General features: G+C 61.0%; 3 protein-coding genes across 8 annotated transcripts; all 3 read left to right on the top strand.

Moving 5' to 3' along the window:
- Positions 1–84: 84 nt before the first annotated feature.
- On the top strand, positions 85–7,253 carry BRMS1 (BRMS1 transcriptional repressor and anoikis regulator). Of its 6 annotated transcripts, none has more exons than XM_070783094.1 (10): positions 88–396; positions 627–795; positions 2,973–3,118; positions 3,189–3,279; positions 3,437–3,564; positions 3,705–3,784; positions 3,857–3,953; positions 5,753–5,791; positions 6,192–6,231; positions 6,626–7,253. In XM_070783094.1, the coding sequence occupies exons 3-10, from the start codon at positions 2,980–2,982 to the stop codon at positions 7,236–7,238; spliced, it is 1,227 nt and encodes a 408-aa protein (XP_070639195.1). In that variant the 5' UTR covers positions 88–396; positions 627–795; positions 2,973–2,979; the 3' UTR covers positions 7,239–7,253. The 6 variants fall into 6 exon arrangements, 5 of the variants coding, with proteins under 5 accessions (XP_070639197.1, XP_070639195.1, XP_070639196.1 ...); XM_019954972.2 differs by lacking the exon at positions 627–795 and adding an exon at positions 4,462–4,554 and having other exon boundaries at positions 94–396; positions 5,727–5,791; positions 6,626–6,853; XM_070783096.1 differs by lacking the exon at positions 627–795 and having other exon boundaries at positions 85–228.
- A 127-nt stretch (positions 7,254–7,380) lies between these two features.
- On the top strand, positions 7,381–14,651 carry RIN1 (Ras and Rab interactor 1). Its single transcript, XM_070783093.1, has 10 exons — positions 7,381–8,215; positions 8,360–8,540; positions 8,639–8,753; positions 8,853–8,925; positions 9,071–9,162; positions 9,329–10,078; positions 10,366–10,671; positions 10,976–11,107; positions 11,234–11,385; positions 12,327–14,651. The coding sequence occupies exons 1-10, from the start codon at positions 8,130–8,132 to the stop codon at positions 12,810–12,812; spliced, it is 2,373 nt and encodes a 790-aa protein (XP_070639194.1). The 5' UTR covers positions 7,381–8,129; the 3' UTR covers positions 12,813–14,651.
- Positions 14,652–24,273: 9,622 nt separating this feature from the next.
- On the top strand, positions 24,274–26,915 carry CD248 (CD248 molecule). The gene has a single exon (XM_019954443.2). It carries the CDS (start codon positions 24,301–24,303, stop codon positions 26,629–26,631), a length of 2,331 nt encoding a protein of 776 aa, XP_019810002.2. The 5' UTR covers positions 24,274–24,300; the 3' UTR covers positions 26,632–26,915.

Raw genomic sequence — 26,915 nt, 5'->3', positions numbered from 1 at the left:
AAACCGGCCCGCGGTATCCCAGCATGCCTCACCCCCAGCTGCCCAATTGTGAGAGCTCCGATAGGCGCCTCCTGATGACACATGCGGAAGCGCGGCCAGGCCCCCGCCCCAGGAGGAAAGAGACCGGCCCAGCGCTTCCGGGAGCCCGGCGGCGGCGCCCAGTGTCCGCATCCTCCGGCACCTCTCAGAGAGTTTTGGACGTGAGGTCAGAGGCCCCACTCCCCGAGGGTGCGTAACGCCAACGCTGGCTCCTGGTTTGCCCTCTCCGGTCAGTCGGTCGGAGCCGGCCCAATCTCCAGGGCCGAAGCGGAGACTTAACCGGCCGGACGCGTGCGGGGACCGCGGGACCAGAGCTGGCAGCGGAAGAGCCAGTGATTCTCCCTCCCGCGCCTGCACGTACGGAGATGGAACTGGGCGGGAAGCTTTCGGTGCGCCGTGGAGGGGTTGGGTTGGCTTCTTCGAAACTGGAGCAGAGTCTTCCTTCCTAGGAGGCCTCCCCTCGACTTGCTCACTTTCTGAAAGATAAATTGCAATATGCACAGTGCCCACGGTTTGCTTTGCCATTCCTTACCGCTTGCAGCCTTTACAACACTGAGTGGCGATGGTTATTCTCTTTTTATACCCAGGGTAAGGAGTAGACTCAGAGACTGCTGGAGAGACTTTTCCCAACCCCTCACCCTTTCTGGTCCAGAAAGATAGGCCTTACCAGTGAAGAGGAATTGCAAAGTTTGGAAAATGAAGGAACTGAGGCTTGAGATTGGAAAAGAGGCTGGTTTGGTGAACAGAGGCTTTCAGGTCAGGTTGAGATCATTTGTGAAATCATTGAGGGATGTTTTGAAACTTTTTAAGTGTTAGTCACTCAGTCGTGTCCGACTCTTTGTGACCCCATGGACTGTAGCCCTCCAGGCTTCTCTCCATGGAATTCTCCAGGCAAGAATACTGGAGTGGGTAGCCATTCCCTTCTCCAACAGATCTTCCCCACCCAGGAATCAAACCCAAGTCTCCTGCCTTGCAGGCACATTCTTTATCATCTGAGTCACCAGGGAAGTCCACTTTGAAACTTAAGCCAATCGCTTTATTCGAATTGATGTTTGCTACCTTTGCAGAAGCCAGGGGCTACCGAGAAGTAAAAGCCAATCCCTGCCCTACAAAAGTTTTTGTTTAACTTTGTATTTGCAAATCCTCCAGTCATCAAATGAGTCAGTGCAAATGGGTGAATAAAGCACATGTGCAGCCCTGCCCTGGTAAGGCTTACAGGCTGGTTGGAGAGACAGATGTGGGAATGGGCAAATAGATACGCAAATAAGTCAGGAAGGGTGACTGCACAGAGCTAAAGGACAGCAAAGACGCCCAGAGAAGGTATCACAGTGAAACAGAAGCCCCCAGTAGGCAAAGAGAGATCTGCTGAGAAGACTGTTTCTTCTTCCTCTTGGCTGATCTTTTGGCTGCACGTGGCACCGTCACTTCTCCTTCATTCTGAAATTCTCTCTCCCCAGCTTTGAGTTTTTCCTCCTCCATCTCTTGCTGATTTTCTTCTTTTTTGGAGGGGTCTCATCGTCTGACCCTTCGGTAACCCTGGAGTTCCATCATGAGCCCCTTCTCACTCCACACATTCTGCCTCGCTGGTGGCACCCTCTCCCAAGGTCTGAAGAACTCACTCTATGTGATGACCAGATCTCTGCAGCCCAGATTTCTCTGAGGCTTAGACCCATGTGTGCCCAGCCCTGCCCCTTCTCTCCTTTCAGGGTCTTTGTTCATGCCACTCATTCTCCTTCGAATGCTTTCTCTCCCTCGGCCAGCTCAGCTCATGGGTTTGGCCCATCATCCTCTGCAAGCCCTCTCTGCTGCAGCAAGCTCCAGGTTTCATTTAGCTGCCTCTCCCATTTGCCCTTGGTCTTAACTCTTCTGCTTCATGGCCTCTGTCTCCCAGGAACTTGTCAACTCCTTGAGATCAGAGACTCTCTGTCTGCCGCACTTGAGCCAAGCTCCTACCATAGTGTCTGATGGTACCTAACATATATTAGATTTTTCAATAAAGATTAAATCAGTGAGTAAAAGGATGCTTAACAGTGTTCTTTGTTGCTGAGAAGTCAAGGTAGGCACCAAAAAATATTGGCATCGGGTACAGGGAGGTCATCTGTTAACTCTGCAGGATCAGTTTCAGCTGAGACGGACGATACAGAAACAGATTGGAACAAGTAGAAGGTGAAAGAGTAGGAAGAGCAAGTGTTTACAAGACCTTGCAAAGATGGGAAATAGGGGGAGTAATTGAGTGAAGTGGGATGAAGTTTTGTGTTTCTGCTTTTTCTGCATGTTGGGAAATACCTAAGCATGTCTAAAGTTTCCTAAGAAAGAGCTGCCAAGAGGGAAAATTGAGCATGCAGAAGAGAGAGGGGAACTGATGACGTGGGGTCTTAGAGGAAGCAGAAGGAGATAGGATTTGAGCATAGCGAGAGGACCCGAGCATCGAAGCGTGGGAAGAGAAGTGGAGAGCTTTATAGGCAGAAGGGACAGCACGGGGGGCAGCAGGGGCTGGGGAGGAAGTGCGTGGTGTATTTGAGAACTGGCCATTAGGTGTGGGGTGGAGGAGCTGGACAGTGGTTCAAGTCCAGTGTGCAGGGCCTCGAAAGCCTGGGTCAGAAGTTTGGGCCCAGTCCCATAGGCAGTGGGGAGCCCATCTTGACCTTTCCCATCTTATGGATCATCACCTTGGCCAATATTACGGGGATTGAGATCACCAACAGTACCCAAGGGAATGGGCATTTCCACGGCTCCTAGATTTCTGGGAGATGTGTAGATGGCTCCATTTGTGCCTGCCCCACCCCGCATGTCCCCGGGGCCCAGCGAGTCCAGTCCAGCCCCTCCCCTGGTTGTCCTCATCTGCAGCGAGGCTTGGTTCGACTCCCCAAGTGACCACTTTGCCACTCGGAGCTGGGGGCAGGGGTGAGTGATGGCTCCACTGCTCCTCCCAGTGCCCAGATGCCCGTCCAGCCTCCAAGCAAGGACACAGAGGAGATGGAAGCAGAGGGCGACTCAGCCGCTGAGATGAATGGGGAGGAGGAGGAGAGCGAGGAGGAACGGAGCGGCAGCCAGACCGAGTCCGAGGAGGAGAGCTCAGGTGAGCCCCACACGCGCTCGAGCACCGTGCCCGCTGCCCCCAGCCGGCCCTGACTGGCCTCTTGTCCCAGAGATGGACGAGGAGGACTGCGAGCGGCGCCGCAGTGAATGCGTCAGCGAGATGATGGACCTGGAGAAGCAGTTCTCGGAGCTGAAGGAGAAGTGAGCGAGGGGCCCGGGGCCCGGCTTTCAGGAGGCAGTGGTGGGCCTGGCGCTGGCCAGGGCTGGCTGGGGCAGCGTGAGCAAGGGCCTGACCTGGGGCGCTGGGCACGCGTGTGATGGACGGGCGCATGGGCGCACGGCTGCCTTTCCCTCCCAGGTTGTTCCGGGAACGACTGAGTCAGCTGCGGGTGCGGCTGGAGGAAGTGGGAGCTGAGAGGGCGCCCGAGTACACGGAGCCCCTGGGGGGGCTGCAGCGGAGCCTTAAGATTCGCATTCAGGTGGCAGGTCTGTGGCCCGTCCTGTGCCCCGTCCCCTTAAGAGAACCCACGGCTCTCTGTCCCCTTCCCCTCTGCCCTGCCTCGCCGGCCTTTGTGGGCAGCCAAGGCCCTGGCCAAGCCCGGCTGCCCATCACCCTCCCTCCGCAGGGATTTACAAGGGCTTCTGTCTGGACGTGATCAGGAACAAGTATGAGTGTGAGCTGCAGGGAGCCAAGCAGCACCTGGAGGTGAATGTGGGTGTGCTGGGTGGGGAGGAGGTGGCCGCCCGCCCGCCAGCTGAGCCGCCACGCCTCTCACAGAGTGAGAAGCTGCTGCTGTACGACACGCTGCAGGGCGAGCTGCAGGAGCGGATCCAGAGGCTGGAGGAGGACCGCCAGAGCCTGGACATCAGCTCCGGTGAGGCCAGCAGCCGCCCGGCGCCCCTGTGCTTCCAGTGCCCGGTCCCCGTCTGGGCCTCGGCTTCCCCGCCTGCACGGGGGTGGGTGTAAGAGGACCTGCTCCGTGTTCACCGTGGGGACTGACAGAAAGCAGAAAGGGGAAAGGCCCGGCCTGGTGCCTGGCTGGGGGTCCCCTGCTCCCATGCTGTTTCCAGAACGGAGGCATCATTCTGACACACGTGCCCCTGCCGTGGCCACAGTGTGCCCATTCACACAGGGCACGGGGGAGGGAGGGACTAATGATCTCACACCCCCATCCATGAAACAGATGAGGAAACTGAGGTTTGCGGAAGCACAGTGACCTCTTTCCCAGGATTGAACGTGGCTTCCAAGCCCAGGCTTCTTTGCACTGCCCTGGGGAGGTTGATGGGGACGGGCTGGCCTGGCCCACATGAGCGACACGGGCTATAGGGGTGGGGCGTCCTGGGAGGGTGGCACCCCAATGCTGACTCTGATCTGGGGCGCAGAGTGGTGGGATGACAAACTGCACGCCAGAGGCAGCTCGAGGACCTGGGACTCGCTGCCGCCCAACAAGAGGAAGAAGGCGCCTCTCGTCTCCGGTATCCTTCCCCACACAGTGGCTGAACTGTGCAGGAGGCCAGGGTGGAGGCACGTGGGAGACAGAGGCAGACCAGACCCACTTAAGGGCATCTGGCCTCCTGTGTGTCCAGGCAGATCCAGCTGTTGAATTTTCTGCAGGGTCCTCCTGGGCTGTGTGGACCATGGAAAAATAGAAGCATTCATCCAGAGACTTCCCCATAGTTTTCTGAGTGAGGTCTCCTCTGACGCCCTTCTGGCTTTCTCACAGTGTCCCGGGCGTGTCCCAGGCTTTCCCGCCCCCATGCCTTTGCTGACTTTCCACTCCCCTCTTGGATGCCTTTGCCTGTCTGCCTGCTCGGTGCCCATCAATTGTCACCTCCTCCGTGAAGCCTCTCCTGGTTTCCCCGACAATGGCTGTGGCTTCCCTCTCCTCTGCACCCCTGTACCTGAACTGGGGCACCTGCCTCCCTTCTGGACATAGTCACCGCTGCCACCCCCCAGGTGTGAGCCCCTCTTGTTCAGGGCCTGCTGTGCCGGCCTCCCCGCCTCGCATAGCCCAGCACGGAGTTGAATTGAATCCTTAGGTATACACACCCCTCCGTATTTCTGCCGCAACCAGATTATCAGGAAGTTGACCTCCTGATGATGGGGATCAGGTTCAAGCAGGGAGGGAAGAATCTGGACTGCGAGACTTGAGCAGGGGTGGGAGGTGAGGGTGTGGAGACGTCAGGGGGACAGAGTGGCTAGTCCCCAGACGGGCGGGTGAGACCGATGAAGGGTGGTTTTCAGGACAGAAGAGATGAGAGTCCCCGTGTAGGTGGGAAAGGGGCCAGATGAGGGAACAGGGGGGCAAGATCCCTAAATGGGTGGCCTGGGCCTTGGCCTTCTGACCTTGAGGCCTGAGAGAAGGTGAGGAGGGAGCTAAGGGGTGGTAGGATTGGGGCTGGATGCCCTCTGTGGACTGGGTGAGATTGAAATAGGCCGCAGCCACGCACTCCACCCTGCTAAGAACCTAGGAGCCACGAGGTCGGAGGTGGAGCCTGAGTGCTACCCCAGGTGCTCGGCGCCCCACCCCGCCGTCCACGGCACCGCCTCTTCTGAGTGCTGGCACCTCCCACCCCCTGGGCTGGGGGCCTGGGCCTATCCCCTGCCCCCTCCACCAGGCTTCCTGCTTCCTTGACCCCCATCTCAGGCCCTTATATCGTGTACATGCTGCAGGAGATCGACATCCTGGAGGACTGGACGGCCATCAAAAAGGTGGGTCCAGTGCTGCCTGCCACAGGGTGGGGGCTGTCAGTGCGGCGTCCCCTCCCCAACCAGACCGGCTTTGGTCTGTATGTGGGCCTTCCGCTGGGGAGCTCTCTTGTCAGCCCCCGGCACCCTCTGCTTCACCCTGGCTTTGCTTGGCCTCCCAAACCTCCTGTTTACATCAGCCCCTTTCTTGTTCCAGGCAGGTTTTGATGGGCTGGGAGGAAGGAAGGCAGCTGGGCTGCTTGGGTCTCTGACAAGAGAGCACCTCAATCCTTTGCCTGGAAGGGGCCTTAAACTCCCCTCAGCCCCTCTTGTGCAGCCCCCCATCCCAGAAAGGCTGCTGTGGAAGGGGGACTTGCTAAGCTGCAGGCAGCCTCTCAGTGGGCTTTTCTTCTTATCCACCCAGGCGAGGGCAGCTGTGTCCCCTCAGAAGAGAAAATCAGATGGTAAGAGTCACCAAGGGTGTCCCACCCTCCCACCAACCCCCTCCCCCAGGCCAGCCTCCAGGAAAGGCCCGGAGGGAGGCAGGGGCATATCAGATCAGTTAGGACGCTCTGGGTTTGAGGGCAGCTCTGGGTTTGAGGTCATGGAATTGGGGTGGGGTTGGGGCCAGGTCTGGTTAGGGAGAATAGAATGCTGAGCCTCCACAGCTGGCCTGGGGGCCTGGAGAACTAGGGAGCCCATGAGTAAGGGCTGTGGGGCTGCCCTGTCTTCCCGGCCTCGCCTGCCCTGGGCCAGACTGAGGCCACTCCTCTCAGTCCCCTGTATGAAGTGCCTCCCTTCCTCTTGGTTTGCCTTCCTCTCACCTGTAGTCATTTTTCCCTTCCTGTGTACCCCCAGGACCTTGACCCTGCTCTTCACAGCCAGGGGGGCCCCTTGGAGCAGCTGGCACCAAACTCAGGACTGGAACTTTACTGCTGCAGAAAGGCAGACTGGCAGGCCCCTCGGGGTCTGCCCAGCCATCTCTCCAGTTATGCTCCAGGGTCCTCCGCTCCAGCCATCCCTGGTCTGGGCTCCTCCTCTGCCCTCCCTGGGGCCTGAACAGCCAAGGCCTGGAGCTGCCCAAGGCTGGCCAGACGGTCTCCTCCCTCCCCAGCCAGCCCACCACCACCCCCTCCCAAAGGTCGCCCTTCTCGGAGCCCTCCCTGACGAAGACATGCCTGTCTTAAGCCAAAGCAACATCCTTTCTTTGGACCTTGGACTCCAGTCACTGAGTTGGGTCCCACTTCACAGGAACTCTGAGCCAGAAATTATATTTGAGGGGCCTGCGTGTCCTGGCTGTTGCTGGAGTGACAAGGCAGGCTCCTTGGGTCTTCCTTCTCGAGGAGGTTCCTGGTGTCTGCCTCCCACATTTCAGGGACTGGAATTAAAACCTTTCCTGGGACTCTGGCATGACCCGCCTGTGTCTAATTTACCTTGCAAGGGAATCAGGACTCTGGTGGAAAGTGCTTGAGACAGGCAGTCTCTGCTGGGGGCCCTGGTATCTCCTCCAGTGAGTGGTGCCTACCCCTTATGACTTGGGGTATAGGCTGGGGAAGGAGGCATTCCCCCACACATCTGCTCCAGATGTGGGGGGCTGGGTGCTGGTGAGCAAAGTCTGAGGCAACTTGGGGCACAGGCCGAGCACGTGGCCTGGGTGCTCCGTGCCTAGAGACTGGATCGTGTCTGCACCTGCCCCAGTCTCTTGGCAGATTGGCAAGGCAGGCTGTGTGCGTGGGAGGCAGCCAGCAGCAGCGCCGTGTGCCGATGACCTCACAGCCAGACTCCCCCCTGTTTAGTGCTGAGTGTCAGAACCACCCCCAGAACCTCCACTAAGCAAAGGGGTTAGTTTCCATGGAGACACAGCATCCTTTCTCCATGGCAACCTGAAATCCCCAAAACCACGTTAAGCTCAGGCATGAGTCATCTGTGGCCAGTAGGGGGCACTCACCCAAAAGGCTGACCTTAGGGCCAGGGACAGATGAGCAGTTGACCACAGACTTGAAGGTGCCCCAAGGGCGAGGCCCGTGGAGACCTTGGCGGGCACAGCTTAACCCCTTCCTGTCCACCTGTGCGTTTTGAGGAGTCTGGCAAGGCTGCAGGAAGCGCCATGTGGAGGTGGCAGCCCCACAGCTAGAACTCTGGGCAGGCCACCTGTATGGAATGGATCCCTGCCCCCAGAGGCTGGGCCCAGAGCAGAGGAAGCAGGCACTGCCCGGGCTGAGTGGACACACAAGAGTTAACTGGCGGGTGTGACGGGGCGAACCGCCCTCAGGAAGTGTTACTCACCACTGGGAATGTGAGTGCTCTCGCCTTGGGGGCTGGCTTCTCTGAGTCCCGGGAGAGACTGGAGGAGCTCCCAGCCATGGATACCCCCCGGGAGCCAGGAACAGGCCCCCTCGGAACCCCCTACCCAGCCAGCTTCGCTTCTGGGCACCTGGAGAGAGAAAAGTTAGTGAAGTTGGAAGGGCAGCCCCGGTGGGGTGGTGTGGAAGGTGGGGACCCCGAGCTGGGTCTGTCCCAGGGCAAAGGAAGGGGAGACGGTTGGGCAAAACCCTGCTCAGGCCTGGTGCCCCCGCCCCCCACCCCTGCCAGGCCAGCCCAGGACCCACGGTACGATGTGCCTGGTGCCGGCGGGGTGCAGGCAGGTGGATCGCAGCAGCCAGGGCGCACCGTGAGCCTGCGGGAGCGCCTGCTGCTCACCCGGCCCGTGTGGCTGCAGCTGCGGGCCAACGAGGCTGCCGCGCTGCACGTGCTGAGGACCGAGCCCCCCGGGGTGAGTCTCTCCCTACCCCTGGGGGTGGAGGCTGAGGGTAGAGGGGGCGAGGGGCTGGACACAGAGGACCCGAGCCTCTGATCCCTGTCCACTCGCAGACATTCCTGGTACGGAAGTCTAACAGTCGCCAGTGCCAAGCCCTGTGCGTGCGGCTGCCCGAGGCCAGTGGCCCCTCCTTCGTCTCTAGCCACTGTATCCAGGAGACTGCTGAGGGTGAGAGGGACTGGCCCGGCCTGGCGGGAGGGGCTGGAAGCATCAGGTCGGGGCTCAGGGGGGCTGCTCCAGAGAACAGCCTCACTTCCCATCCCTCAGGCGTCTCCCTGGAGGGCTCAGAGCTCGTGTTCCTAGACCTGGTCCAGCTGATCTGTGCCTACTGCCACACCCGGTAAGCCTGCCTGCAGGGTGCCTGCTCTCCACAGGGCCCTGCTTCCCTTCCCAGGACATCTTGCCCTCCTTGCCCACAGGCGCTCCCAATGCCCGCCACGCAGAGCTTTCCTCACTGCCCACTTTTTGCTCCCCTCTGGCCTTAGGGACATTCTTCTCCTCCCGCTTCAGCTCCCCAGAGCCATCCGCCAGGCAGCTACCCACAAGGAGCTGGAAGCCATCTCCCATCTGGGCATGGGTAAGGGCTCCCGGGCTACCCACTGCACAGATGGACAAGCTGAGGCCAAGAGGGAAGGGGAAGGCGAAGGCACACAGACTGAAGCCTGGGCCTTTCCCCCAGTTGGGTCCCCTCCCTGAGCCCCCCCGACCCCCACCCCGAGGCCCAACCTGTTTCTCTTCCCTAGAGTTCTGGAGCTCCTCCCTCAACACCAAGGCTCAGCCAGGCCCATCGGAAGGCCCCCCGCTGCCCCGGCTGAAGCCCCGGCCCCCACAAGAGCTGGACCAGGGCACTGGAGCTGCCCTGTGTTTCTTCAACCCCCTGTTCCCAGGGGATCTGGGCCACACCAAGCGGGAGAAATTCAAGAGGAGCTTCAAAGTGCGTGTGTCCACGGAGACCTCCAGCCCCCTGTCTCCCCCAGCTGTGCCACCTCCCCCAGTCCCGGTGTTGCCAGGGACAGTCCCCAACCAGACAGAAAGGTTGCCCCCTCGCCAGCTGCTACGGAGGGAGAGCTCGGTGGGGTACCGTGTGCCAGGGGGCGCCGGCCCCAGCCTCCCGCCGCTGCCCTCCCTCCAGGAGGTGGACTGCGCCTCCCCCAGCAGCTCAGAGGAGGAGGGGGGGGTGCCGGGGTCCCAGGGGAGCCCAGCGACCTCACCCCACCTGGGCTACCGGCGGCGGCGGCGGCCCCTGCTTCGGTCCATGAGCGCTGCCTTCTGCTCCCTGCTAGCGCCTGAGCGGCAGGTGGGCCGGGCAGCTGCGGCGCTGACGCAGGACAGACACACGGCCGTGGGACAGCTGGTACAGGACCTGCTGACCCAGGTGCGTGCCAGCCCCGAACCCCGGGAGCTGCAGGCCGTCCGCGAGGCCCTGAGCCGGGCCCGAGCCATGCTGAGCGCGGAGCTGAGCCCGGAGAAGCTGCTGCCACCAGACAGGCTGGGTGAGACTCCAGCCCGGGGTCCGCTGGTGCAGCCCCATCTCCAGAATTCAGCTTTTCTGCCTTCCTCTCTCTCTGCCTCTCCAGGGCCGGCCTGTCTCTCAGTCTGTTCTTCCGTGTACACCCATCTTGTCTCTGCATCATTCAAGGAACTTCTACCCACTGCCTCTCTCCCAATCACAAAGCTTCCTCCTCTTTTTCATCCCTCTCCCCTCCCGATCATGCCCTTCCTCCCCGGGACTCCCACCCCGCCCCAGTTCCTCTGACCCTTGCCTGCCTCTCCCCCACAGAACAAGTCCTGGAGAAGTCGCTGCACCGCTCAGTGCTCAAGCCGCTGCGGCCCATCCTGGTGGCCCGCCTGCGGCACCGGCTTTCAGCCAACAGCTCCCTGGGCCGCCTGGCTGAAGGCCTCCGCCTGGCCCGGGCCCGGGGCGCCAGCGCCTTCGGGTCCCACTTAAGCCTGCCCTCCCCGGTAGAGATGGAGCAGGTGCGTCAGAAGCTGTTACAGCTGCTTCGCGCCTACTCACCCAGCGCCCAGGTCAAGCGGCTCCTGCAGGCCTGCAAGCTTCTCTACACGGCCCTGAGGACCCAGGCGGGTATGCCCCCTCCCACCACCTCCCACCGGCCGCTGCCAAGTCAGAGGCAGGCCACCGGGCTGAGGGTCTAGGAATGGCACAGCAGGGAAAACAAAGGAAAAAAAAATATATATATATATGGATATGGAGCCACCTTCCCATTTCACAGATGGTAATACTGTGGCCCAGAAGGCAGAGCATCCACTCCCCATCCAGTGCCCCTGGTTGCCATAGAGACCACGTTGCCTGGCAGGCAGAGGGAGGGTCGTTGTCTAAGATAAGTAGCAAAGGATCCTGACCCTGTGGCCTCCTCCACCACCTACAGGGGAGGGCGCGGGGGCCGACGAGTTCCTGCCATTGCTGAGCCTCGTGCTGGCCCACTGTGACCTTCCTGAGCTGCTGCTGGAGGCCGAGTACATGTCAGAGCTCCTGGAGCCTGCCCTGCTCACCGGAGAGGGTGAGGGTCCCCATAGGCCCCCGCTTCTGTCTGGGTGGGGCTGGGGTACCCTGACTGAGCAGGGGAGGCAGGGAGGAGCAGTGGCTCACACCGAGCCTGAGCCGCAGCCCTCCCCTCATGTCCCAGGAGGCTACTACCTGACCAGCCTCTCGGCCAGCCTGGCCCTGCTGAGTGGCCTGACAGAGGCCCACACCCTGCCCCTGAGCCCCTCGCAGGAGCTGCAGCGCTCGCTCAGCCTCTGGGAGCAGCGCCGCCTGCCCGCCACCCACTGCTTCCAGGTAACGGGACTGGCCAGCCCCGGGGGGCACCTGGCATCATCTGGCGCGGTCTGCTCCTTCGCCCAGTGAGACTCAGAAAAGGCCGGGAAAGGGGAAGGGCAGTCCTGCGTCACCAGGCGACAGCGTCCCACACGGAACACCCGCCTGAGCCAGCCCTTCTGGATGATGTGTCTCACCAGCTGACATGGCTCAGTGCTCTGGCGGCCCACAGTCTTCACAGAAACTGAAGTGGGATCATTATTATGCCCATTTTACAGATGAGGAAACTGAGATATGGCATGGGAAGGGAAAGGGACACAGGCAGGCTCAAACCCCAGATCCTGGCTTCTGGCTGCCACCTGGACTCAGGCTTCCAGCCCCCTTCACCCTTGGCCCCCGCCCCCCATCCCCCTGGCTCATGCGAGGTGCTCTGAGAGCCAGAAAGTAACTCTGCCATTCACCTCCTTCCTTCCAGTCAAGGGACACTTCCTTCCTTAGCGTTGGCTAAGAGTCCAGATTTGGTAGCCAGATCCTGGGTCCAAATGCTGGCATTTCTGCTTTCTGGCGTTGGGAATTTGGGCCAGTTAGGTGGCCTCTTTGTGCCTCAGTTTTCTCGTCTGTAAAATGGGGTAATAGGACCTACATCCTGGGGTTGATATTGGATACAATGGGTTAATTCAGAATAAGCACTGAGGGCGCAGAGTAAGCTTGACCTGAGTGGGATCAATAGGCCATAGAGGCCTGCTGGGCCGTCCTTCCAGCACGCAGCTATGACCCACAAGCCCGGGGACAGCCCTCTCATCCACAGAGCCCCTCCTCAGAGCTCACCTTATTCAAAAAGCTTTGGCTGCTGGTTCTACCACTGGCTCTGTCCCATCCACCCCTGTCCCTGCAGTGCCTGGACTGCGACCTCGAGCCTTGCAGGCAGGACTGAGTTCTTGTTCTTGCTTCTCCTTGCACAGCACCTCCTCCGCGTAGCCTATCAGGACCCCAGCAGTGGCTGCACCTCCAAGACACTGGCCGTGCCCCCAGAAGCCTCGATTGCCACGCTGAACAAGCTCTGTGCCACCAAGTTCCGGGTGACCCACCCTGATACTTTTGGCCTCTTCCTGTACAAGGGACAGGACTACCAGCGCCTGCCCCCCGGAGCCCTGGCTCACAGGCTCCCCACTGCTGGCTACCTTGTCTACCGCCGGGCAGAGCAGCCCGAGACCCCGGGGGCCTCACCTGGGGCTGCCACAGGGGAGGGCAGTGGGGGGCCAGAGGCAGGGGACAGGGAGGAGGACAAAGAGGGCCGGGGGACTGGGGAAACCAAGGCCAAAACCAGCCCCAGGGATGGCAGGGGAGAATCTGAGACAGTGGCCGAGGGGGCCGAGGACCAGGCCAGGGGAGGCCCCACTCAGCCAAGAGGGCCAGAGACTGAGGAGAGCCAGGCCGCAGAGGAGTAGCTGGGAATGGACAGAAGGGCTGCGTGGGGCAGGAAGCTTGGAGCCTGCTGGGACGGCCTTGCAAAGTGTCAGCCTCGCCGGCCCAGGCCACAGCCCCCAGAGCCTCCCAACTCTGCTCCTGGTCTGCCACCACCTCTGACCCTCCAGCACACCAATCACACCTGCTAGACACATCCAGGGCACTTGGGTGAAGCCCAAGGGATCTGGGGGGCCCAGATGAAGGCCCTTGGCCTCTCCTCCTGCTCCCCCAGCTGGAAGCCAGGCAGCCCACAGTGAGGAGTGTGTCCAGCAGGGGAGAAATCCATCAGGGGCCCCACCTCTGGCGGCAGTGGGGAGGGGTGGGTGGTTCAAGGCCCAGAAAGGCCCCACCAATTTCAAGGTGTCAGGAGGACTCAGAGAAGCAGCAAGGCCTCAGGGCTCAGTCCTGCCCACACCACCTGCAGAACAAGCACCTCCGAACCTCAGTGTCCTCGCCTATAAAGTGGGGGTGCTACCGCTGCCCTGCCATCTCCCAGAAGCCTTCCATGGCTCAGAATAGATGGTTTTGTTGCAGAGCAGAGCACAGCTAGGGAAAGGGGAGAGAAAGAGGTTGAATATTAGCAAAACCCCCAGCTTGCATATACACACGCCTCTCTGAAGGTCCATTCTCCACCCTCACCTAAGGGAGAGGTTCTCCAAGCGGCCCTGGGGGACATCCAGGGGGCCAGGCTCAGCCAAGGGAGCACCCCTGTTCCAGTCTTTCCCCAAGAGAAGAAGTCCTCCCAGGCACGCTGCTGTCCCAGGGGAAGTGGACAGGTGAGACAGCCTTCTGAAATGGAATGAGGACTCGGAAACTGTCTCTTCTGCACTGAAGTCTCTTGGACCTCACAAGAGGTTTTTCAGGAGTCAGGGTCTGATTTATTACCCACCGAGGCTGGGAAAGTGACTCCTAAGACGCCACACAGCGGACCATTAGACCAAACCAGGAGTCAGGTTCCAACTATGCCTCGTGTTCTAAGCCACCAATACATTAATCCTCAAGGTTTAGGGCTTCTCCGATGGCTCAATGATAAAGAATCTGCCTGCAGTGCAGGAGATGTAGGAGATGGGGGTTTGATCCCTGGATCCGGAAGATCCCCTGGAGGAGGAAATGGCAGGCAACCCACTCCAATATTTTTGCCTGGGAAATCCCATGGACAGAGGAGCCTGGTAGGCTACAGTCCATGGGGTCGCAGAGTCAGACCTGAGCGACTGAGCGGGAGGTTCAAGCAGACAGCAAATGAGCAAAGAAAATACCAGAGACCACCACAAGAGGGCACACGTGGTCCAGGAAGCGGCTGAGAGGGCAACCTGATAGACTGCGGCTCCGGAGCTGCAGCGGTGCAGGTGGTCCTGGGGTTTGCAGTCTTGCAACCGCCAAGCAAGTAGGGGGCGGTGCAAGAGCCAAGACTTCTGGCCCTCAGCTCTCTTGGGAGTCTGAGGTCTGGATGAAGCTGGCCTCTGGGGACCACTCCCTGGGAAGGAACTAGGCCCCAGTGGAAGGAGGACCCTAGCCAGTCTCCGAGGGGCTCGCTCGGGCCCTGAGCACACGGGACAGCGGCCCACATATTAGACGTGATGGCTGTGAGGGGATTTCAGACCCTCCAGGTACAGCCCGGGTGCAGGACTCCCAAGTTTCTCACTAGGCCATCGGCAGCTCTCTGCCACCTTCCACCCCATCCCATGCACACACACAGGCTCCTCCCTGGCGAGGGGTCTCCCTTTACTCTTTTGTATGTACTCCCCACCAGTCCCGCACCCACCCAGTGCCTTGTACAGTGCTGGGCGCTCCACAGGCGCTCAATAAATGTTGTCCACTGATTGGAGTTTGATAACTAAGAGCGAAGGGCGGTGAGGTGGGAGGCTAAGGGAGGGCTGGGTTCTGGGAAGCAAACACAGGATGTCTCAAGTTCAGCCCCAGAGGAAGTTCCTGGCACGGTCGTAGGAGGTGTTCAGAGAGCCCCAGGGCCGGATGTAGAGCCGATCTCATGGGAACTACGACTGGTGGAGGCTTCTGGGCCCCTGCAAGTGGGCCTCTGCAAGCCCCTCCCACCCCCCCGCCAGGGCTCAGTCCTAATTTCTGGCTCTGGGAATTCAGCATGCCCCCGGCAGTGGCTCACTGGAGCATTGCCAGGCCCTGCCTGCCACCTGAATCTCCCGGTTTATCTTCTGAAGAGATTCTTGATGGTTCAGGGGTCCCGACCAGGTAAATCCGCATGACCAAGGGTCATTGGACAGGGCTTGGGGCTCCAGGGAAGGCAACGATAGGTCAGTCTAGGATTGATCTCACTATCCCCATTTTACAGATGAGGAAACTGAGGCTTGCTCAGGGAAAGTGACTCGTTACAGGGCAAAGGACTCAGACACCAGGTTCCGTGGATCTTTAGATTCTACAGTCCTCCTAGAGAGAAGGACTGGTGTACTCATCCACTCAGCAGTAACCCATTGTGTCCGAACCGGCTAAGCACCCACAGCCCCAGCTGGAGGGAGTCAGGTGGGCAGCCTAGTGTGCACTTGGGTCTGTACTGCCCCCGACTCCCACCCCTGCCACCCACCTATGACCCTCTGAGGAAAGAGGAAGTCAGGGCTCTGAGAGGGGCCACGATGAGCCCAGCGTCCACTGCTGCAGGGCAGGGCTGACCCTGATGCTCGGATCTCTGGAGGAGCAGCCTTCATTTCCTCACTTGAAACTGTTGCACTTCCACCTCACAGAAGTTCTCTGAATTGGTTAACTGTCTGTCTTCCTCACCCGAAGCCCAGAGCCAAGTCAGCCTTGTTCCCTGCTGAACCCTGGGGGCCTCGAACAATGCCTGGCCAGGAACTCCCACTTGGTAAGTGTGTGCGGAATAATTGATCCAGGAAGACTCAGCCTACACCGTTCATCCTGGTTCCTGGGACTCGGGGCAGCGGTGCAGCCTCCATTTCTGCCACTAGGGGGCGAGCGTGCCCTGCTCCCCCTCATTGCCAAGGTCGCTTCTCTCCTGAGGCCACCCAGGGACCCAGGGCACTCCCTTTGAGGATGGTGCAGGGCCTGGTGCCAGGAGGGAAGCAGCTCTTGCAGAGGGGCCCTGGGACCGCCCTGCAAACAGGATCCTGTTAGCGGAGGTTGGGAAGGGAATGCGGGAGCGGCCACATCCCCTCCGGGGCTCTCTTTCCGGGCAGGCCCAGGAGCCAGGCCCGTGGGGTGGCCTGAGAGAGGACCCTGCCAGGGGTGGGGAGGAAGGCGTCACTGAGATCCACAACGCCCTGACTCAACTTGAAGACAAAGCGATGAACACCCTGTATGGCCTGGGGACCATGTTCATGTACACAACCTAACACACAAAACACCCTGACTCATTTGCACACGGGCTGTGTCACACCTCACCTGCCATGGTCACTTACCGGAACGGCTGAGCGCCGCCACCCTTAAGAGGAACACCCAGAGCGTTAGCAACACCCTGACACTGTGAGCCAGTCGCGCCCTGTGGGACGGGACAGACACACACGGCCCCTCCTCTGAGCCACACCCTGACACGGATGCCCCTGGGCCTGCGAACTCAGAGATACTCCCTCAACACCCTCCCTTTCAGATTCAGAATGTGACTCCCTGACACACATAGAGACACAGAGACACGTGGTGACCTGCTCCACAAGGACTCCTCGACACACACCCACCCCTGCCGGGCTGCCACGGACACACCCAGGGCCCCGGCTCGGCTCGGACGGGCTTCCTCCTTCCTGTGCTGCACGGGCGGAGAAGTGTAGACGCTCATACACACAAGTGCAGACACAGACGCGGACCCACACGGCCGGGGCCTATCCCAGCCGCCACTCGGCCGCCCCACCCCATGGTGGACCCCAGTGGGGGTTGTGAGTTGCTGAGAAGACCCTCGTGGGGGATGTGGTGACCCCACTGGCCAGGCAGGAGGCAGAGGCCGGCAGCACTGGGCGGGGAGGCCTGAGCTCATCAGATTCCAGCCTGAGTGATTCATGGGAAGTGCCTGGGGAAGGCGGGCCGGGGGAACGGTCCAGGGGCCTGGGGCTTGGGAGGCCCAAGTGGGCCTGGGACCAGAGGGTCTTGGGACCAGAGCAAGCCTCTAGTCTGATACGGGGGAGGCTTTTGGCGGGGGGGAGGTGGCCCCGGCCTGAAGGGGTGTCTGCTGGGTCTGGCTCCTGGACAGGGCTTAGGACATGGAACCAAGTCGCAGAATGAGACAAACAGTCCCTCGCCCATCCCGCCCGGGGCCTGGGCCCCTGACCCCGTGCCTTCCCAGCCCCAACAGCTGGGTGTCTTTAGCAAGGGTTAGGCCAAGGGTGGTGGAGCAGGGGCGGGGTGACCTTCACGGCCATGTCGGCCCCTCGGGCCCTCAGGCAGGCAGCCCCGTGACCCCCAGAGGCCTTGAGTGGCTGGACCAGCCTGGCTCAGTCAGGGCCCACGGGGTTGCAGACCCTCGCTGCCCTGCCAGGCAAGGCCTCTGCCAGAGAGAGCTGAGGACGTGCCTGTCCCAGCGCCAGGGATGTTTTCCTGCCGGAGTCCTCAGCTCCTGCTCCCCCTCGAAGCCCCCTGCCTCCCAGGCAAGGACCCAGCTCCTCCTGCAGGGTGACAGGAAGAGAGGATGGGGTTGGGGACAGGCCGCGGGTGCAGGAAGTGCCTTTCTTGGAACTCGGCACCAAAATAGCCCACTCTGGGTCTCAGTGTCCCACGGGGGAGGTGTGTGTCACCAAGGAGACCCTCACCAGGGCGGGGCCTGAGCTGACCTCAGCCTGGCTCCTGCCTGCCTCTCTCCCACCCCTCCCGCCCCTTGACAGCCCTCACCAACCCCCCGCCTCCCCCCCCCCCCAACCCCGCTTGGGCTCTGCTCCACTTTGAAGTCCTAACATAAATATCATGTCTGCTTGGGTTCCCCTTCCCGGCCTGGTCACAGCCCCCAGACCTGGCTCCCACCCCAGCCAGCCCTGGGGCTTCGAGCCAGGGGAGAGGGGGAAGGCTTAGACCACCCAGGGAAGGCGGTGAGCCAGAGACCCTGGGACAGGATGGGGGGGACTCTAGAGGGGAGACACCGAGGAGGGCCGAGAACAGAGAGACAGACCCCAGAGACCAACAAGGGGACCATCCCAGGGACAGGAGAGGAGACAGAGGGACCCCAGAGATAGGCAGGGGAGCTAGAGACCCTGACAGGCGAGAGAGAGAAGAGAGGAAGACACCCTACAGTCAGAGGGAGGGAAATGGGACATGGAGGTCCCTGGGGATTTGATCAGCAGGAAGACGGTGGATGCAGAAACGTCCCTGGAGATGGGAGGACCAACCATCCTCATTTGTGGGACCGAGGAGGAGGCTCCAGGGGCAGGGGACTTGCCCACTGAGACCAGGCAGGTCCTCACAAAACCGGGCAGAGCGGGCCACCTGGAGGCCAGACACCACAGGGACCAGAGAGCTCACTGCCACAGGCACCCGCCACAGACGAGGCAGCTGTGGCCCAAGAAAGGCCAGCCAGGATGCCCCTTGAGCACACGGCAGGGCCAGGGTAGGGCCGCTCGGTGGAGCCCCCCGGCCAAAGGGCCCCAGAGAGGAACAGAGCAGTCCTCTGGTGGTCCCAGGACCCCCTCCGCCACTTCCCTGCCTCGGGTACAGGCCTCCACCTGTGTGACCTGCTGCAAGCTTGGTCTCTCTCTGGAGCAGGGGGAGCACGACTGGGCTCCTCTATTTCTCATGGGGGCTCCAGGACTTGCGGCCCCCCGGCCAGATGTGGCCAGATGTTCAGGTCCGGCCTCGGCCAGGAGAAGGAATGGGGCTCCAGCTGGGCCCAGGTTGGGCCATCCCAGGGCCGCCACATGCTCTGTCCTCAGCTGTGGGCACAGGTGTAGACCCTCGGGGACATGTGTCACCCAGTACACACCCACAGCAGTGCCAGGCTCGTGAGAGTGCACGCATGTGCACATGCACACACACAGTCGTGCATAAACTCCAAGGTGACACCCACAAACACAGTCAGGGTCTCGATGGCAAAGCCACCTCCACCTGGCCTCAGCCCCCTCAAGCTGTCAGAATCCTTTACCCCCAGGGGCTAGGCCTGGAAGACACCCCTTCTTCCCGGGCCCCCCCTTCTCCAAGCCTCTCTCTCTCCCACCCTGTCCGGTCGGCAGCACCCCCCTTCCTGTGGGGCTCTCCTGTCCAGAAGCACACAGGGTGTGGCACCAGCACGTGGGGCAGGGGAGGGCCCGCCGTCAGCCCTGCTCCCTCCCCACTCCTGCCCTGGGACCTCTCCCACCCAGGACCAGGCGCCTCCCGCCCACCCGTTGGCCCTTCCTCCCGAAGCCTGAAGGCTAGGGTGGTTTGGGAAGAATTTAGACATGGAGGGGGTAGGGGAGGGGGACAAAAGAGGAAGGAGGAAAGGAGGTGATTCGTGCACAAAGCAATGTGCTGGCTCAGCGGCCCGTCGTGCCAAGGCTCTCCAGGACGCCTGCCCAGGGGGCGCCCCCAATCACACGCAGCCCCCCCATCCTGGCTGTTCCACTGGGCCCTCTTTGGGCCAGCCCCCTCTGCAAGCTGCCTTCGCCCCCACCCCTACGGGCCCCGCCTCCAAAACCACCGCCTGGCTTGTCCCAGGAGCTGGAAGCCAGTGCTCCTCCTGGGGCAGTGGGCTTCTGTCCCCGCATCCCTCCTGAGTTGAGCTCTCCCCATAAAGGCCACGGTGAGAGCCGGGAACCCCAGCCTCCTGACTCCCAGCCTGAGCCATGCCTGGTGTCCTGAGCTGTCCCCACACGCCAGCCAGGGAGACACATTGGCCTCAGGCCCCAACAGAGAAAACCAGCTGGGTGGTAACAGGGAGGTAACAGCCATGCTCCCTGCCAGGGGGTGGCCCAAGCCATCTCGTCCTCCTGGGCTACACTCCTTGCAACCCCCAGAGTCACATTCTGACCGTGCCACCCATCATGGTGGCAGCTAATCATAAGTGAGCGATTCTGACACTACCTATACCCAGCCAGGCATCTAAAGGTTTTCTCATCCACACACCCTCCTACTTAGCCATCTGTCTATCCATCCACTTGCTCATTCCTCAATCCTTCTATCTATCCATCTGTCCACCCATCCATCCATCGATCCGTTCTCCTGTCTAAACCACGCTTCCATCTATCCATCCATATCCCCACCTACCCATCCTCTGAAGCATTCATCACACCAGCATCTTCTCTGGGCTCTTGGTGAACCAAGATGAGTCAGGCTGAACAGGACTGGCCGGAAGACCACAACAAGCCCCTCTCTACCCCTCACCCAGATCCACGATGTTTGCCCACCACATTCCCCATCCCGATTAGGGTGGGAAATTCTTGGGTGGCTCCCACCTTACCTCTCCTCACCTGGCCAGGGGCACAGGTGAGTGCTAGATGCCCACCCAAACTGGGCGCCCTGGTGTCTCTCCAAGTCTCATGCTCTACCTATCAAACCCTTAGTCTGCTGGCAGTCAAGGGTGGCCCCCTGCCCCCACCACCGCCAGCCACCCTGGCTCAGGCTTCCCTCCACTTGCCCAGCTGGGCCATCTGGAATTTGGCCCTTGACCCTCCTCCTCCTGGGTCCCTTGCCTGCTCCCCAGTGCCTCACCCCCACTGAGGCTGTAGTCCTGACCTCGGATCTGACCCACCCACTCGCCAGACGGCCTGCAGCCTCCCCTCAGACGCCCCGGCACTGGCCATTGCCCGAATCATGACTGGGCCCGCCACACCCTTGGACCAGGCTCCGGCCCGCCCCTGAGGAGCCTCCAGAGGCTGCCTCCCCCAGCCTGCCCCGCCTGCTGCCCGGCTCTCCAGCCAGCTCCCTCCCGCCTCCCAGACTATTGCAACAACCTCCTAACTGGTCCCTGGCCTCCAGCCCCCCCTCCATCCACCGCACACCAGCCACAGGGATTTCTCATTATCCCGCCTCTGCCCTGTGCCCCTATGATGGAGACCAGCCTTCCAGGAACAGCTCCACCACCTCCCAGGCCAGGCCTCTACCCCCTTTCTCTCTTCACTCTCCGTTGTCCCTCTCATCCTGACCCCTCTCCAGACCCAGCAGGGTCCTTCATATTCTCCAAACTCATCAGGAGCTCTCCCAGCTCAGTAACTTTGTTTAGGCTCTGCCTTCTTCCCATCATGCCTGCCTTCTATCCTCACTTCTTGACGTCACACCCATCTCTTAGACCACTCCAATGACTCTTCAGGGTGCTGCAGCAAAAAGGGAACTAGAAGAAGGGTCTAATGCCTTGGTTCTAGTCCCAGCCACCCCTGTCACTGACTCGTTCTGAGACTCCCTGGGCCTCCTACGCAAAAAAAAAAAAAACAAAAAAAACTTGTTGATTTTCAGGAATCTCTCAGGTCTAGGATGGATGCCTTCTGGGGGAGGCTGGTGAATGTGGGAAGCAGGTGGGCTTTGGCTACAGGTAGAATCCACCATCCTCACTGTGTTGCCCTGAGCCGGGTTCTTCACTTGGCTGAGTCTCATCCCCACATTCCTTCCTTCCTTCTTTTTTTTAAACGTCTTTGGTTTATTTGGCTGCATGCAGCATGTGGGATCTTAATTCCCTGACCAGGGATCAAACCCAGGCCCACAACAGTGAAAGCATGGAGTTCTAACCACTGGACTACCAGGGAATTCCCCTTTCATTCATTTGTTCATTCAGCAAACCCCACTGAGTGGGATCTGTGGGCCAGGAGCTTTCCTGGCTTGGGAAATACAAGAAACAAGATAATGACCCTACAGGAACAGAGCTTCCGGTCTCCTGAGCAAGGGTTCTCTACCTGGGGCAATGCTGCCCCCAGGGGACATGACATTTGGTGATGACTGGAGTCCTTTGATTGTTCCACCTGGAGGAATGCTACTGGCATCTAGAGAGAAGCCAAGGATGCTGCTAAACACCTTACAATGCACAGAACAGTCTCCACAAGGTATCACTACCCAGCCCTGAGTCTCAATCATGCCGAGGCCGAAAAACTCTGGCTACTGGGGAATTCAGAAAGTGAAAAAAGTGAAACTATTAGTCGCTCAGCTGTGTCCAACTCTTTGTGACCTATGGACTGTAGCCCGCCAGATTCCTCGGTCTGTGGGATTTCCCAGGCAAGAATATTGGAGTGGGTAGCCATTCCCTTCTCCAGGGGATCTTCCCAATCCAGGGATCAAAGCCAGGTTGCCTGCATTGCAGGCAGATTCTTTACCATCTGAGCCATCAGGCCAAAAAGCAAACCTATACTATGTCAAATAATGGTAAGTGCAAAGGAGAAAAATGGAACAAGACCAAGGTATGGTGGGGCCAGGGGAATGTGGGATGATGATACTTGAGCTGAGACTGCAGAAAGTAAAGAAGCAGAGACTTCATCTCTTGCAGGAAGAGTGTTCTAGGCAGAAAAACAGTCAGTGCAAAGGCCTGAGGTAGACACGTGGCCTGGTGAGCTTGAGGAACAGCCACAGGCCAGAGTGGCTGGCGCAGCAGGAATGAGGGGAAGGAAGACGGGTGAGAGAGGGAGTTTGCAGGGAGATCACAAGGGCCTGGGGCCGTATTTAGTGAGGACTTTGGCCTTCCTTCTGAGTGAGATGGGGGCCGTGACAGTTCTGAGCAGGAGAGTGATTGGATGTGACTTGGGTTTTAAAAAGATCTCCCTGACAGGAGGGAGAAGGCAAGAGAGGGACCAGAGGAGAGGCTGTTGCAAGAATCTAGATGGACAAGTGTAGTGGCTTGGGCCAGACATGGGTGGCAGAGGAAGTAGTGAGAAGCAATCAGATTCTGGATCTATTTTGAAGGTGAAGCCAACAGGATTGCTGAGAGATTGCACGTGGGGTGTGGGAGAAAGAGGAGTCAAGGATGATCTCAAGGCTTTGGGCCTGAGCCAATGGAAGGATGAACGGCCCCGTGTTGACTTTCCTCCCCTGAGAAAGGGGATGAATCTCTACACTTCACAGATGGAAACCTTGAAAGAACCACCTTCCTGGCATTGGGCAAGCCCTTCTGAAGCCTTGGCTCTCCAGGCGACTGCAGGGCCAGCCCTGCCACTGCAAGAAGGTTAGCAAGGGGTTCCACCTCCCCCCCACCCAGATTTGCTCAGAAGACTAAGGAACATTTGTCTTGTGCTTTGCAGCTGACAAAGCACATTTGCGCACAGTGATACAATAGCCCTGCTGAGCTGAAGGGCCCTGGCACGTTCCCCTCATTTTGTAGGTAATGAAAATGAGGACCCAGAGAAGGTCAGCCACTTCCTGCCATCACACAGCAGGTCAGGGGCAGAGTGGGAACCCGAGCCGGTCCGGGGGCAGCACACGGAGGGGCAGAACTTCTTCTCGGTGTCTTCAGCCCGGGCTCAAATTCCTGCTAGGAGCGCAGTGGGTGTGCAGGGGTTAATCTGGCAAACAGCTCCCGGGGGACCATCCTGAATGATGGTGCTCAGCACATAGGCCTCTAGAGGCTTCCAGGAGGGGCGGGAAGAGGACCCCGGCCAGGCCTACAGAGCAGGCCCTGGGGGCAGGGAGGGAGCCACACATGTGATGCCTGTGTCACACACATGTGTGCATCATTGTGTGCCCCGTGCCCATACACAGTCTCTCCCAGTCCGTCCCAGCCAGCCCTGCTCACCCTGCCTGGCCCCCTCCCCCACGCACCCAGCCCTCCTGCAGCAGGAGCCCAAGCGAAGCATTTCCTGTTTAGGGGCCGCCTCCGCCCCCTCTAAGCCCAGGTTCCCAGGGCCCCAGGCTGAGCAGAGGTGAAGGGAGGGCAGTCCCCTGCCCCTCCTCCTTCCCCGCAGCCCCCACCCCCCGTCCAGCTGGAGCCAGGAGGCTTGAGGGCAGAGGTAGCGGCCAGAGCCCTGTAGAGAAATGAGGCTGGAGGATGCCGGCGCCTGGGTGATCCAGGTGGTTCCCACATCCCGGGGCTGCACGCGACCCTGAGGGACTTTGCGTCTTAGGGCCGGTAGATGCCACCTCCCTTTCGCAGGGACACCTAAAGCGGTCAGCGTGTCAGAGCGGAGGCCGATCTGAGATGGAGAGACAGGGTCTAAGAGAGAGCGCACACACGTGTGTGATGAGAGGGCCTAAGTCAGAGCGTGTTTCCACCCACAGGACGGGAGGCTGTTCACGGGTGTGATGAGGTCGGTGTGTCCCCAGTCGGGTCTCCGTCAGTATCTGGGAACGACCTCACCCAACGGCCAAGAGCCCCAGACGGCGCAGGACGTTTCTGGGGGTCCTCCCGCCTCCTACCCGGACTCCCCAGCCCGTTAGCTGAGCCTCCTCCCCTCCCCCGCCCCCACCCTCAGCACCCCACCCCACTCCTGCCCCCCGCCCGACGGCTTCCTGCTCTGGCGGCCCCGGGGGAGCGGGAGCAGGGAGCTGGCAGCGGCCCCAGCCCCACTCCTTACAAGGCCCGAGCCCGGCCCGGGCCCGCCCCCGGCCCGCCCACCAGAGGCCCCAGTCCCTCCCCCTGTCAAGAGCCGCCGCCGGCCGGGCCCGGGCCAGTCGGGGGGCGTCGCGATGCTGCTGCGCCTGCTGCTGGCCTGGGCGGCCGCGGTGCCCACACTGGGCCAGGCCCCCTGGGCCACCGAGCCCCGCGCTGCCTGCGCCCCGGGCAGCTGTTACGCGCTCTTCCCGCGGCGCCGCACCTTCCTGGAGGCCTGGCGGGCTTGCCGCGAACTGGGGGGCGACCTGGCCACACCGCGGACCCTCGAGGAGGCCCGGCGTGTGGACAGCCTGGTGGGCTCCGGGCCGGCCAGCCGGCTGCTGTGGATCGGGCTGCAGCGGCAGGCCCGGCAATGCCAACCCCAGCGCCCGCTGCGCGGCTTCACGTGGACCACAGGGGACCAGGACACCGCCTTCACCAACTGGGCCCAGCCTGCCACGGGCGGGCCCTGCCCGGCCCAGCGCTGCGCCGCCCTGGAGGCAAGTGGCGAGCATCGCTGGCTCGAGGGCTCTTGCACACTGGCCGTCGATGGTTACCTGTGCCAGTTCGGCTTCGAGGGCTCCTGCCCCGCGCTGCCCGAGGAGGTGGGCCAGGCTGGCCCAGCCGTCTACACCACGCCCTTCCACCTGGTCTCCGAGGAGTTTGAGTGGCTGCCCTTTGGCTCTGTGGCTGCCGTGCCGTGCCAGGCTGGCAGAAAAGCCTCTCTGCTCTGCGTGAAGCAGCCTGAGGGTGGCGTGGGCTGGTCGCGGACGGGCCCCTTGTGCCCCGGTATCGGCTGTGGCCCCGACAATGGGGGCTGTGAACACGAGTGCATCGAGGCGGCGGACGGTCGGGTGTCCTGTCGCTGCAGCGAGGGCTTCCGGCTGGCAGCAGACGGGCGCAGCTGCGAGGACCCATGTGCCCACGCCCCGTGTGAGCAGCAGTGTGAGCCTGGAGGGCCGCAGGGCTACAGCTGCCACTGTCGCCTGGGTTTCCGGCCTGCTGAAGATGAGCCGCACCGCTGCGTGGACACGGATGAGTGCCAGATTGCCGGCGTGTGCCAGCAGATGTGTGTCAACTACGTTGGTGGCTTCGAGTGCTACTGCAGCGAGGGCCACGAGCTGGAGGCTGATGGCATCAGCTGCAGCCCCGCCGGGGCCATGGGTGCCCAGGCGTCCCAGGACCTCGAGGACGGGTTGCTGGATGAAGGGGAGGAGGAAGAGGAGGAAGAGGACGAAGAGGAAGCCTGGGAGGCCTTCGATGGTGGCTGGACAGAGATGCCTGGGATCCCATGGATGGAGGCCACACAGTCATCCGACTTTGACCTGGTCTATAGACCTAGCTTCCCAGAGGACGGGGAGCCAGGGATGCCCTACCTGTACCCCACCTGGCCACCCCCACTTAGTGCCCCTGAGGTCCCCCACCACTCCTCAGTGCTCTCTGTCACCCGCCCTGTGGTGGCCTCGGCCACGCGCCCCCCACTGCCTTCTGCCCACCAACCCGCTATTATCTCTGCCACACGCCCACCCCTGGCCCCGGCCCCCCAGCCCCCCGTGATCCCTGCCATACACCCAGCTTTGCCCTCTGACCACCAGTTCCCCATGATCTCAGCCAACTATCCAGACCTGCCTTCTGCCCACCGACCCCTCATTATCTCTGCCGCACAGCCAGGACCGACCCCTGCCCACCAGCCCCCAGTGGCCTCAGCCAAATATCCCAAGCTCTTCCCTGCTCACCAGTCCCCCATGTTCCCAGATACCCAGGTCGTTGATACCCAGAACACCACGCCTTTGCCTCGAATCCCAACTAACCATACCCCTCTGGTCACCACCTCCAGTCCCCCTCAACCTCCTGTGACCCGAGATGTCCCGATCCTCAAAGCCCAGGCCGGCCACCATCCCGTTACTTCTCCCGTCCAACCTTCTCGGACCACTGCTTTCAGGTCCCCTGTGCCCCCTGCCCATCAAGTCCCTGTGCCTGCTGCCTCCCAAGCCCCAGCCTTCCACACTCCTCTGCCCCCTCGGAGCTCCACTAGCCAGACCTCTCTCACCAGCGCTCCACACCCCCACTCCAAAGCCCCACAAGTCCCAAGGGAAGGTACTCTTGACCCCAGTCTGGCTCCGTGGCTGTCCTCGGCAGTCCCCACATCAGCTCCTCCAGCCCTGGGGGAGGCCAGTCCAGCTGGCCGAAGCCGGAGGGATGACCGGTGGCTCCTGGTGGCACTCCTTGTGCCAACATGCGTCTTCTTGGTGGTCCTACTTGCACTGGGCATTGTGTACTGTACCCGCTGTGGCCCCCACGCGCCCAACAAGCGTGTGACCGACTGCTATCGCTGGGTCACCCACGCCGGGAGCAAGGGCCCGACGGAACCCGCGCCCCACCGGGGCAGCCTCACAGGGGTGCAGACCTGCAGAACCAGCGTGTGATGGGGTGCAGCCCCCTCCCCGTGGAGTGAAGGGGAAGGGGCATGCATTGGACTTATGGCCCAGGCTGCACCAGGGACCCATGGGGGCTGCCCAGCTGGACAGAAGGCTTCCTGCTCCCCCGGGCCCAGCCAGGCTCCTCTCTCAGTCAGCTCCTAGACTTGACTCTTGGGAACTCTGTTTTCTTGGCCCAGCACTCATGGTGGAGGAGACGCTGAGGCCCCCAGGACCTCAGGGGGTGGGTGCTGGGGACTTCTCCAATAAATGGGGTGCCAACCTCACCCAAA

The sequence above is a fragment of the Bos indicus genome, chromosome 29, assembly GCF_029378745.1.
Source record: "Bos indicus isolate NIAB-ARS_2022 breed Sahiwal x Tharparkar chromosome 29, NIAB-ARS_B.indTharparkar_mat_pri_1.0, whole genome shotgun sequence".
NCBI lineage: Eukaryota > Metazoa > Chordata > Mammalia > Artiodactyla > Bovidae > Bos > Bos indicus.
The sequence above is the reverse complement of the archived record's forward strand: the minus strand, read 5'-3'. Positions and strand labels throughout refer to the sequence as shown.